The following is a 12836-nucleotide window of genomic DNA, read 5'->3' on the forward strand; positions in this document are numbered from 1 at the left end:
TCACGCACCATGACAGAGACTCCAGGGTCTCCTCCGCGTCTGGCAACGGTCAGTTTCAGGGAGCCACAGTTTTCAAAGCACTGGTACAAAGAGGGTTCGAACTCCATCCTGATGGTGTGAGGGTCGTTCTCCGGTGCCTGCGTCTCATTGCTGCTGACCACCTGGAAAGACAGTCGGTGAAAAAAGTCAGGTCCAAGTTTTCTTTCATTTTGAATAAGGAGGATGAGCGGGGACCAGCCGTGACTCACTTTGCGAGCCTGGTCGGCGGCATGCTTTTTGAGGATGTTGCCGGCTCCGATCATCATCCTGGTTGCCTGGATACGGTAGAACGCTCTGCTCTTCTGCTGCTGCATCAGGACCTGGTCAACAAATCCAATCAATTAACAGCGGGGATCTATTACAGTCATCATGGGATAATCTATAATGTGATTGTTTTTTCCAGATTAGTGTTTCTTCTACAAAAGCTTCTACTGTTTAACTGACAACTGCATTTTTAAGCGGTGAATCTCTCCTGGGAAATTTTCTCAGGGTCAAAGGTCGTATAACAACTCACTGAATTAATGACAATGTTCCCTGATCCTGCACTTTAAAGTATGCCTGCTATTTCTCTGGGGTTTGTGATTTTGGAGCTTCCACCATGGTTCAAAATGTCATAACTATCATTGCTTTGTTGAACAAAAAGATATTGCCAGGTCAGTCAAAATAAATAGGTGGATGAGTGGAATCACGCTGACGAGGAACAATGTAACATTGTAACGTTCCAGTTCACTCAATTATTAACCTCTGAACCTCTGAAATGAGACTGCTATTGCAGGTTGCTGATCTAATGAGTCTGGTTTTCTAAGTGTATTTCTGAATAGCAATGTAGCTTTCTAACAATCCAAGAAATAGGAAAAGAACAGAATCAGGCCTGCAGTTTTACTTCAGAATCTTCATAGTTGTTAGTTAAGTCAAAAATGTGATGTGGTTTTGTTGAAGGAGCTGGCCTCACTTATTAAAGTCATAACCAGGTGGACTGGTGTTTTATTCTATTTTACCACGAAATATTCTATCTATTTGGATTGAGATACATCTCCAAGACAGCTGCCATTTCTATTTACAGCACAAGGCTGAGAGAGTAGCTGCAGGGAGTGTGTGGGTGTGTGTGTGTTTGGGGGGGGGGTTGTATGCAAACAAACATCTGGAGTGAGTTTTCCCAGTGTCTGGCAAACCTCCTTCCTACAAAACAACGAAAAATGGCAAAATCATGAAATTACTTAGCGAAGAAACCAGGAGGGAAGAGGAAAGAGGTAAGCAGAGAAAGGAAGCGCAGCAGAGACCTGGACAGCTTCTACAGCTCAGCTTGAAAAGGATGAAACCAGACGAGAACACAGGGACCACTATTGTGACGGTATGATGATTAGTATTCAAAAGGATTTTTTGAAGCAACTGAGAGAAGAACACTCATCTTTTAGCGACTGATTTCTCTTTGAAAGGGATGAGAACAAATTAACCGACTAGTCGATTCATCTCTATGGGACACGTCTAAACTCCTCCAAAAATCTTAACGCAAGGTCAGCTTGGCAAGTTGTTTCTTTTCTTTCTTAACCTTTAATCACAACTCTCAACCTCATTTGCGTGAAGCCTCAGAAAGAAAGCAGTGGACAAGTGGACCTTGTGTTACAATTTTTTTCCATGAAGTCCATGAGTGAACCACCACGCTAACATGTCTAATGTTCATGTAACTTACCGGGAGAAACATCACGGGGATGTCAGAGGGGTTGCACGTTATAGTGCAGTCAATCAAGCCAACCGGCACCTTCCTCTCTGCCCACTAGTGGTTTCATCAGCACACGACATTACATGAGGGGCGTATTCTATCCTCTATGTTACATTTGGTGTGTACTTATAGTAATGTGTCACATTGTTACAAACTGAGGCAGTTGTCTTACATCTGTTGCATCAGCTCAGAAGTCGCTTTGGAACATTTTGAAATGTTCTGTGCGTAACAATTGTGTGCTGTCCTACCTGCTACCACCTAAACATTTTGATCACAACTAAATGTGTTACAGCGTCATCACGCTAAGCCCCCCTCAGTGGAGTTTCACATGTGATGCTGATGATGCTTCATCAAATTCATGACTAAAATGCAATGCACGTGTACGTCTCAGTTGCTTGACATTTTGCAGCATAAAAAGGTTGAGAGATCTTGTGGATCTTGAGCAAGGAAGCAGAAAAACAGGAAGCGAGTGGAATCGATGCCACGAAATTGATGTGCACACAGAAATGCACTCATCCTGACCTGATAATTTGCCATCTCGATCAGCTGCTCCATGTCTTTGTCTGGGTGCCTTTGCTTGAGGTCCTTCAGCGTCCTCGCCATGTCCCTCCTGGCTTCGTCCTCCTCGTCTTTCGCTCCTCCCTCCTCGAAAATCCCTCCGTCCATCCCGCTGTGACTGTTCAACGCCATTTGTCCATCCAGCTCCAGCATGTCCATCTTGGTGAACCCCCCTGGGCCCAGTGCTCCTCCTCCTCCCCCCACAGCGACGGCCATTTCTCCGTCCGCCCCTCCCTCGGTTTCAATGATGATGTTGCGGCGTTTGTCGGCGCGGTAGCGCTTGCGTACGTATTTGTAGAAGAGGAGGCGACGGTCGGCCACCCAGGCCTGGACCACGCAGAGCGGGAAGAAGAGGAACGTCAGCACGGCCTCCCAGACCTACAAGGGAGAAGAGAAATGGTCAACGGCTCCTTTCGCCCCAAAACAATTCTCCCAGAATATTCCTCCCCGTTACAGCCTTCGTTTCCGTCCGTCCTCACCTCCACCTCCCCAGGGGAGAAGACACTCAGGATCAGATAAAGCCAGATGTAGGCAAAAATACTCCAGGCCGCTGTGACGAAGAACACCCGAAGGTGTTTGATCTTGCGCGTCTCTCCATCAGGAACCACGTAAACACACAGGGCGATGATGACGAACATGTTGAAGGCAGCGCTGCCCACGATGGTGCTGGGACCCAGAGAGCCAGACTCAAAACCGTGGCCGCACACCTGCGGGTTGGGGGAGTAAATTAGATTACTGTGTTCCCATTACATTCTTTATTAGTAAATCCAATGTGTAACATTTTGAGCTCACCTCAATAACTGACAGCAGGATCTCAGGGGCGCTCGAGCCCAAGGCCATTAAAGTGAGATTAGAAACGGTCTCATTCCAGATCCTGACCGTGGCGGTGGTGGTCTCGCCATTCGGCCTCTTTATCGTGATTTCCTTCTCCTGGGAGGTAATGACCTGGAGCGGAGACGAGAGGAGACAAGAGGAGACAAGAGGAGCGGAGAAGACGAGACAAGGCGAGAGGGGGAGCGTCGGCAAGGAAAGTAAATGTGGCACAGAATGGAAAGTAAGTAAAGGCAAAAGGAAAGAAGGATTGAAGGAAAAACGAAAGGAATAAGGGTCAGGGATGTACCCAAAGGAAAATAGAGAAAAGAGATGAGGAAAAGCAGGGAAAGGAATAAACAATTGAAGTTTTTTAGTATTCAATCAAGATGCCACAGAGCTGTCAAACGCAAGTCCTATTTAATTATATCAGTTGTATTTCTCAAAGGATGTGAGGTGATAACTGACATAATATAGAACTGCATCAATCCACTATGACGTCATGAGGAGAATTCATGCAACATCTCAACTGTAAGGTAGGTTTGCGGAAATCCATCTGTTGCCTACCTCTATAGAAGACATGAATCGGTCGGCTATTATGCTCATGCCAAGGAACATGTAGATTAGTGCTACGAAGTAAACTATGGCCCGCGCCACTTTGTCGCCCACAGAGGGGTTCTGAGGGTTCCACACCGGCAGCACCACACCTGAAATGGGAAAGGAAAAAATGGTTTTGGAGGATTTTTGCAGCAAAGGATCACGAGAGACACGTGGTTATAACAATGTTGGGTGCTAACCTTAATATTCTCTCCCTCCTTCATAATTTAGAGCCGGAGGCTGCGGGAATTTTTGTAAATAGATCGGAACCAGAACAACCTGATTAAGGATGATAATTAGTGGGAGATTTTTCATATGGTCCCATTCGTCTTGATCAAAATGGAACAAAGCTCTAGTTTAAGGCAGTAAAATGGCAGAATGAACTGATAACGGACCAAGTGCTCAGAGGGGCAATCAAACATCTTTGTATGGTGAGGCGTTCCTGGTGTGGTCTCTTTATGAATATTCTGTTGATATTGTTTATTTTGAATATGCATTAACACCTGGTAAATAAACACATGTCATTTGCAGAGCCTCTGGAGAGGTTGTACAAAATGAGCTGGAAAAATATAATCCAATAAATGCTAGGAGATTATTTATATTTTAGAAATTAAGGATTCTCCCAACCAATGTACCACAATTATGCAATAAACTTTGAAGAGGCTGTGACGAGACTTCAAAACACGTAGGCAATTATAAAGACAAACAAAATGTACATTTCTAAATGTAAAAGGAATTCACCACAGGAACACTTTCTTGCAGAGCGTATTAGCAAAATATGTGGACGCAAAGCACAACCAGGACAACAGAGACCTGGCCAAGAAATGGTCGTGGCGAAGGGAGGGTGCGCTGGGAACCACAAGGTTAGTGGTTCAAGTCCTGGCTGCCCCATGTCGAAGTGTCCCTGAGCCGGACACCTAACCCCTCATTGCTCCCCGGGGCAAAATGTAAAAGCCATGGGTTAAAAATGTAATGTAAGTCGCTTTGGATAAAAGCGTTAGCTAAATGACCTGTAATGTAATGTAATGTAAATCTGCTGGATTCCTAATTGAACACCTAATTATAAATGCATTACTCGAGACAAACCATACGATGTAATGCATCTACTGCCTCCGTTATGGGCAATTGATTATGAATTAGATGCTTTATTATTGTTTTGTACCACGGAGGGAATGGAACAGGCCTGCTTTACACTGCAGTATTCTAACAGATGAGACCAACCCACCTTCCTGACAGGGGTCTCCACTCGCTGAGCAGTTACTCTCCGATGAACCTGCGTGCGCCGATCCAGGACATGACAGGAGGAGGAAGGCCGATAGGAGGAAGAGGAGGAGGTGCGAAGAGAGGCGGGAAGGAAGAGAGGATGGATGCACAGGCATGGCTGCCGGAGCCATTTCAGCTGAGGCGGTCGGGCCTTTGATGGATTCTACAGACTTCTAATGTCGAGGCAGCTCGGAGCAACGTCCAGATCCTTGAGGTAGGCAGAGAAGAGAGACAGGAGCCGTCATTCAACCGCTCAGTTACACTGCTCAGTAAACTATCTGGTTCATTTTTCATTGAACTAACAATAAAAACACCTTTTTCTGTTTTTACATCAAGTGCTTTTCAAACCCAATATTTAATGTGATTTAAAATAACAACATTGTTTATTTTGAATTGAACTTATTAGGAAGTGTTTGCAAAAAGCTTTCATGGGGATTACAAACTGGTCCAATAAAATAAAGAAGCAAGAAAAGCAATGATTAGAGGCTATTACGGTGCATAAAAACTGGGATAATAAAAAACACTGTGTTTAAAAGTATTTGAATGACTTAGCAAACATTAGTAATAAAGTGAGAGTAATAAAGTCTGTAAAAAACGGAAGGCTTGAGCTTCTCAGGAGCTAAGATGAAGAAGAAAATCAGACACCTCTTGTTTTTAATCTGGACTGCAGAGCAGTCGATGGTAACCTCTTTTTAGCTTTACCAGATCAGACAGGGACACACGGTACTATATTGGAAATGTGGAATGTTTTTGGTTTCGTATTTCAAAAAGAGGCTCCCGGCCCGACATCACCCAATACATTTTAACATCAACCAAGAGCAGACAGAGGGTCTCCAAAATCACCCGCTACACACTATATAGTACACTATATTAAAACAATCTTACTATGTAGTCCACGTTGCCGTGATGTAATGCTGTGGTAGTGTATAGTAAGAATAATTTTACATTTTATAGCAAGTTGGAAGCGACCGAGAAAATCCATTCAATTTGGGAACAATCTTTCAGCAATGGAAAAGTGCTGCCGTAAAGTGGATAAATCTTAAGGATGGATGGTGAACGGAAAAAAGTGATCAAACTTTGATGACTCTACTCAAAGATTCTCGCAGGTAAACAGTATGAAGATATTATTTTGCACCGCATACGTTGGTGAACAAACTCAATTTCCCCTAGAAATAGTGGCCTGGAGCCAAGTCTCTCATGCATGGAAATCATTACACACAAGTCCTCCTGGCAGAGGGTCGCGAGCGTGGGCTTTGAATGCAGTGCAGATTCTATGCAGCAACACAGTGTTTGGCAGTGAGCATTAGCGGAGCCGAGAACAAGCAGTGGGCAGCAGACATACGAGAGCTTTGTAGAATGTTGTTTTGTCGGGCCAACGTTGTTATGCTGTGAGTAAAAACAGATAACCCCCCAAAAAAGGATGAGAAAAAAATTGAACTGTTGGGTCACGTCAGGGAAAACACACATACAGAGAGAAACAGAGGAGCTGGAACATACAAAGCCAGACACTGTCAGTCATGCGGTGCTAAGGTTGGTGACCTTGTGCTCCTATACTTTCTCTTTTACACACACATTCACACTCCACACTCATGGATAGTCAGCCCTGGGTGAAAAATAGCTGACCCCATCACAAACACACACACACACACACACACACACACACACACACATACATACCAACACGCTCCCAACCATAGTTAGTCATCTTTGGTGACATTAGAAGGGAATTGCTGACCCTGTCTTCATTTATCTCCCAGGGTCTCTCGGCTCTGACAACAACCCGTCACTTCAATACTTGACTCGCTTCTCTCCTCCGCCATCCATCCCGGGTACTGCTTCTCCCCCCTCCCCCCCCCCCCCCCCTTCCCCCCACCACTCCCTCGTCCCCCCCCGGTCTTGCCATTTGTCTTTCTTCAGCAGAAATTTGACTTCACTCCTTAATCACAGATGGAGTTTAGCTTGAGGAATGATCGGGTAATCTTGCAGATGGCGGTTTGAGCATTGCGCTCCTATAACGCTGTTTGCCTCGATAAACTCCAAAAGAAAGAAGTCTAAATTGATGCAGCTAAAACAGCAATATTGTCTGTAGCATTCCACGCATTCTTCTTCGTGAAAAAACGATACAAAAAAATCTTGCACGTACATTTCACGGAATAAAACTGCCATAAGTTTAGTTGAAGTCCAACATCATTCCACTCTCTAAACTCAACTCTGGGACATTGATGATGCTCAAAACGCCCCCGAAATGACTCCAGACATTATTCATCAGTCAGCCACTCAGCCTTCTTGCCGTCCTCTCTTTGTATTTTCCATGCTTCATTGAATCTCCTATTTTCTTCCCCCTCACTCTGCCCCATCTTTCCCATCTCCACCTGCCTCTCAGCCTCCCTCCTCCATCAGGCTCCCTCAACTCCTTTCTGTGTATCTGCGTAAGTTCATGTCCTGCGTCTCTCTCGTCTCCGCCTACACACACAGTCACCACTTCACGTCTCAAGCACCTCTCCATATCACAAGCTACTGCTCACTCTCTCTTCCACACCTCCTCTCTGTCACACCTCATCGTGTATTCCAGGTCGTCCTCATCCGTAAACAAATCGGTTCTATTTTTAGTCCAAAAAATGTACATTTGGAATGGAAAAAATATCAAGGGTAGCTAATGTGAAGGGAGGTGTGCACTTATTCTCTTATTTATATAATTTCACCTGGTTGGTGACAAAAAAAGTAATCTTATTAAAAGTGATTTAAAGTGTCTTGTGTAATGCTTTGATAATTTCCATAGATGCATTTGCGCTATCATCCTTTCTTTCTACTATAAATTGGAAAGATGTGGAACCTTTTAAAGTTTAAAAAACTAATCCATGCAATCTTAGCAAGTTGCAAACATTGATGTTTAGTACAAGCGACAGAGACAATGATGTAACGTAAGGAGATGCAAGTGAGCAAGACGAAGGGAAAATACTTTTACTGTTTGAGCAGAATGCAATAATGTTTTGATAATATCATTTATTATTTATGGCCAGTGACTTTTCAGCAGTAGCTTTCAATGCATTATTGTTCTGTAACTGACCTCTCCACATTGGCAGCTTTATTCAAATTTCTGTGAATAAACTCTCCTGACGCCAGGGGGGCTACAAGTTACTGCTCATGCAAATCCAACATTTTCTGAAGAAGTTTTTGATAGCGGGCAGTTTGGTAAATTCATCCTCTTTCTTACGTTCTTCAGTTGGACAAAGTAGCTCTTAGCTTCCGTAAGCAAAGGTTTGGCCAACTCAAGCCAGGGCGGAAATGTTAAGGATCAGAACTGTACAGCCCTGGACATAGGATAGCAATCAGAGAAAATGAAAACATCTTATCATAAAACCAATAAAAAAGAAAGCACAACAGAACAATACACTGCACTGCCGAAGGAAAGGAGAAGCACAAAATGAACCAGAACGACAATAGCCGTATCAAAAGTGGATTTGGAAAATGTTAAGTATAGTATGTGCCAGAGGGCCTTGAACAATAAAATGAAGGAAGACAACGCACATATTCCCACCCACTATAAAGCACATTGCTCACACACAGACACACACACATGCACACACACACACACGCACACGCAAGCTTTGCCTCGACCCGTTTATTGAAAGCAGTAAGAGCATTGACCATGGTTGTTGATTCATATCACATCAGCTTTGCTGCTCCACCTCCTTTGGCACCATGAATCACCACTCTCTCTGTCTCTCTGTCTCCCTGTCTCCCTGTCTCTGCGTCCGTCCTCCTTTCATTCGATCTCTCCCTCCCATACAAACACACACACACACACACAGACACACACTGTGGAGAAGGCTAATTTCTCTGCGTTTTCTCGGCTGCCGTTCTTTGGTGTCTTTTTTTCCATCCAGCCATCCTTTCACACTGCTAACACTGCCATAAAAGGTCTTATCACCTCATATTGAGAACAACTGAAACTGAAAAAAACAGTGCGCATCACCTGTGACTCCCTGAGTAAAGTGTGAGCTACACAGGCGTAGGCAATGTTATGTTTTCTGTAATATCTCTTTGCCCCTTTGCTGGAAACACTGGATGTAAAAACAACAAATAAGCAGATGAACCTGGATTTATGTCCTCTATGTTTTCCATGTCTTGGTTTTATGGCACTGTTGGGTGCCTTGTACTCTTTCGAAGGTACTGATCGCTCCGTCTGATTTCTCAGTTGCTCCACTGGGGGACTTATGAGCTTTGAATCATGGAAAGCTGCCATTTGGAGGTTCCCTGCACAATGAATGGGTGCTAGGGTGCATTAAAATGATCGCCTTGAAAGCACAAATGGAAGACATGACAAAATGTATTTTATCCAAATGGAAGTTGTTGTGCAATTGTTTCTCAATACTCTTGAGAACCTAGTAGGTGTTTGTGAGTAAGACCAGACCAGACCAGACCACTTTGCAGTCACGGCAGCAAAGACCTGCAGGAGGACACAGGCCAACTTTCTATTTATCTTTTAATTAAGGAAATATCCAGAACATTGCATTCACTCGTTCCCTCTTTTTCCCAACCTCTTCTCCATCTTCCCCGTCCCCACACGTCCCTCCTTCTCTTCATCCCTAACTTCAGACTCCTACCATCCATCTCTCCGTCCTTCTTTCCCTCCATCTCTAACAAAGTTATTATGTCTCCTCCACAGAGAGAGAAGGGGAACAAGATTTAGCCACCGTGACTGATCTTGGTCATATCTTCACTGTGCGCGTGTGTGTGTGTGTGTGTGTGTGTGTGTGTGTGTGTGTGTGTGTGTGCAGACTGTTCCCTGCAACTTTGCTGGTGTTGAGCTGTGTGTGCCAATTTTCTGGGTGTGAGCATGTGCACACTCATGTGTGTGGGTGTGTGTGTGAATGTGCATGCGTGACTTGTCGTTGGCTATAGCTGTGGAAGCTCAAGGCTGGAGAGGGCGGAGGGGGGGCGGGGGTTGTGGTGGAAGGGGAATTGGAGAGGGGAGGCAATGAGGCGGCGAGGCAAACCCAGGGGGGGGGCAGCAGTGCTCAAAGAGCTTGGTCACTTGGTTCGAACAAGAATACAGGAAAGATGAGAAGAGGAGGAGGATGCAACGGGGGGCGGGGGTGGGGAGAAGAGAAAAGGTAGAAAAAGAAATAAAAGCACTGAGGTAAAACCAAAAAGCAAGGGAGGAGATAGAGATATAGGTGGAGAATGAGAGGCAGTGCATGAGCGTGTGTGGCTCTGGTATTACAGCTACGGAGTAGTTAAAGAGCTGATGAGATGCGTAATTAGACAGATTTAAGGGGCGATAGCGCACGCGCCCCACTGGGCCGTGGATACAGCTGTCCAAGCACGTTAGAGGGTGCTGCAAAGTGCTGCCCATACCGCCCGAGCACAGTGCAGATTTAAGGCGATGGCAAATGAAACCCAGTGGAACGAAAAGAAAGACATCAGGGATGCAGCCTGCCTGTCCCCTCCAAACGTGTACGAACGTGTCACACGCACCAGTAAGCTTCCAGTTTGTGAAGAGTGTGCAAGTGGGCAGCGGTCTGAAGTGGATTGCGAATTCCATCTGCAAATGACAGCTGGCCACTACATTTGATGGATCTTTACATTTTATGATATATGTTACACACATAGGAATCCAAATGCACCCTGCGGAGTCCAGACTTTCCAACCTGGAGCTGCTTTAAAATGTTGCACGTCATGAAAACAGCAGAGATTTATAGTGCTTGCAAACGCATCCTGCGAGGAACAGCCACTGATGCACCTGTTCAGCTTTGATTCTGGGAATAATACCTGATGATTGGTTGCAATATTTTGGCTAATAATTTGTGGGAGTAGTATTTAACATCACATATGTTGTTAATATTACAAATGCAAATTATAAGCAGTTTGTTGAAACAAAAAAAGTTGGTAGTTTGTGTGTGCGTGTGTGTGTGTGTCTGTGTGGGGTCTGGTGGTCAATCAGTGTGTCTCTCTACAATACTGAAGTTTGACATCGATCTGCCGCCGGGTTCATCTATCAGGACAAACACACTCCCTCACACAGTGCCACAAGGCGCTGGCCAGACACAATACCATCAATATTGGCAGAATGCAATAACAGAGATACACAATCATGCCTTTTAACAAAATCCACAAAGAAAATGTAGTTCTAGAAAAGTACCCCTCCTCTCATTCCACCACTCACTGAATCGTCTAATCTCACTGAATACGACAGAAGTGACGCGCACATTTTTTTTTGCTGCGATGGCTTGGTGGGTTTTGGTTTGCCTGAGAGAAATATCAACTATATCATTAGGATATCATATATCTTTTTCATGTATTTTTGCCATGGTAGCATTTAGCATTGAAAGACTGACACCACCATATGCACCATTGTTTGACTAATTTGCATAGTACATTTATTTTACCAATATTACAATGGCTAAAGTTGTGCTTGGAGTATTTTCATGTGGGTTGTGGCCCAGTGTAGCCAGGACTCTAATGAATCGAACCAGGTAAAGCACTCATATAATTAATACTCAAAATGTTGGTTCAATTCTGGCTCGGTTTAATGTCACTCTGCATATGGGATACTTTAGGGTGGTTTGCGTCCTCACAAAGAGGCTATAAATGTATAATCCCACCGCTTTTGATAACAATTTTATTCCGACCCTTCCTTTTTTTGCTCTCTTCATCAATAACCACCTCTGAAAACCCTTCTTGTTTCTATCATGTGGCTGCAGAGAAGACAAACCTCTTCTTCTTCGAATAATTTAAAGAAAAGAAGAAGGTGAAGTTCAAGCGTAGAGATGCTTGCTGTTCTTTTCCTCCAGAAGACTGACCCTTTTATTTTTAACAAACAAATGTCACCACAGGATACTAAGTCGGTCTGGTACAATGTTTTCCTGCCTCAAGCGAGACACAACTTCTCAGCTGCTTTAATGTTTTTTTAAATATTCTAATAGGAAATCTAAACCTTACTGTATGAGGCTATGCCTGCAGCCAAAGTTCTCACTTTTCTCTCCCTCAGTCTACTTCGTCGGCATGCTGGATGAACATGCGAAAATGTGCGTGGGCGAGGACATCAGCCAAATGAGGTTTAAAGGCTTTTAATGGGCTTTGACATAAAAACAAGAGAAGATGAAACATGATATGATGAGGCGGCCTATGTGTGATTTGAGCTTGTTATGTGAATGTATGCAAAGGCACTTTTTTAAGGAGTCAGGGGCAGGAAAATCAGAGAAATCTGGAGGTGGAAATTAATTATTTGAGTACTTATCCAAGGAAGAAAATGTGAAGAGGCTTAATTTTAGCCAGCAGCAGTGTTGGGCATGCATACACGCAGTACCAGTCAAAGGCTTGGACACATTTTCTCATTCAATTCAATGGGAAAGTGTATCCAAACTTTTGACTGGTACTGCATATGTGTGTGAGGAAATGGGTGTAGCTACTTAAGCAGCATAAAAACATACAGTGTTTTGACTGAAATGCACATCAGTACATATGATTAAAAATTAATAAAAGAATTGTGCATTGTTTACATCCATGTCAGCCTTGATAACTACTGAACGGACCCGACATGGACCGACCCATTCATAAAGACATTGGTCCGTAGCAACGTACTAGTGGACGCAACTTACACAGGGTTCCTTTTAATTGTATCTGCTAAGGCTGCATGTGAAGGACGTCCCTGTAGTTACTTAACTTATAAACAAAGTCGGCAAAAAAACCCTCAACAATACAACTCAGCCTGTCCATTAGCAGCGAGAAACATGGATATATTTCTACTAAAGCTTGCAGGTCACAGGTGTCGAGATGGCCAGTGACAAAACTGTAGCAGGACTCAAGTTACAACTGATGACATGAAATCATTTGTGAGTCTGTG

The 12836-nt window shown here is 44.0% G+C and overlaps 1 protein-coding gene across 4 annotated transcripts in view; it reads right to left on the reverse strand.

The window, feature by feature from the left end:
* LOC120822178 (sodium/calcium exchanger 1) overlaps window positions 1-12836 on the reverse strand; it is a 68197-nt gene that overhangs the window by 31801 nt on the left and 23560 nt on the right. For all 4 annotated transcript variants that reach the window (XM_040181622.2, XM_078106408.1, XM_078106409.1 and 1 more), the window contains 7 exons: window positions 4950-5195; window positions 3695-3834; window positions 3110-3262; window positions 2797-3024; window positions 2282-2695; window positions 249-359; window positions 9-161 (listed from right to left, as the gene is read on the reverse strand). In XM_040181622.2, the coding sequence (XP_040037556.2) occupies window positions 9-161; window positions 249-359; window positions 2282-2695; window positions 2797-3024; window positions 3110-3262; window positions 3695-3834; window positions 4950-5118 (1368 nt within the window). In that variant the 5' untranslated portion in view covers window positions 5119-5195. The remainder of the gene's footprint in view (window positions 1-8; window positions 162-248; window positions 360-2281; window positions 2696-2796; window positions 3025-3109; window positions 3263-3694; window positions 3835-4949; window positions 5196-12836) is intronic.

This window comes from Gasterosteus aculeatus, chromosome 7 (genome assembly GCF_964276395.1).
Source record: "Gasterosteus aculeatus chromosome 7, fGasAcu3.hap1.1, whole genome shotgun sequence".
NCBI lineage: Eukaryota > Metazoa > Chordata > Actinopteri > Perciformes > Gasterosteidae > Gasterosteus > Gasterosteus aculeatus.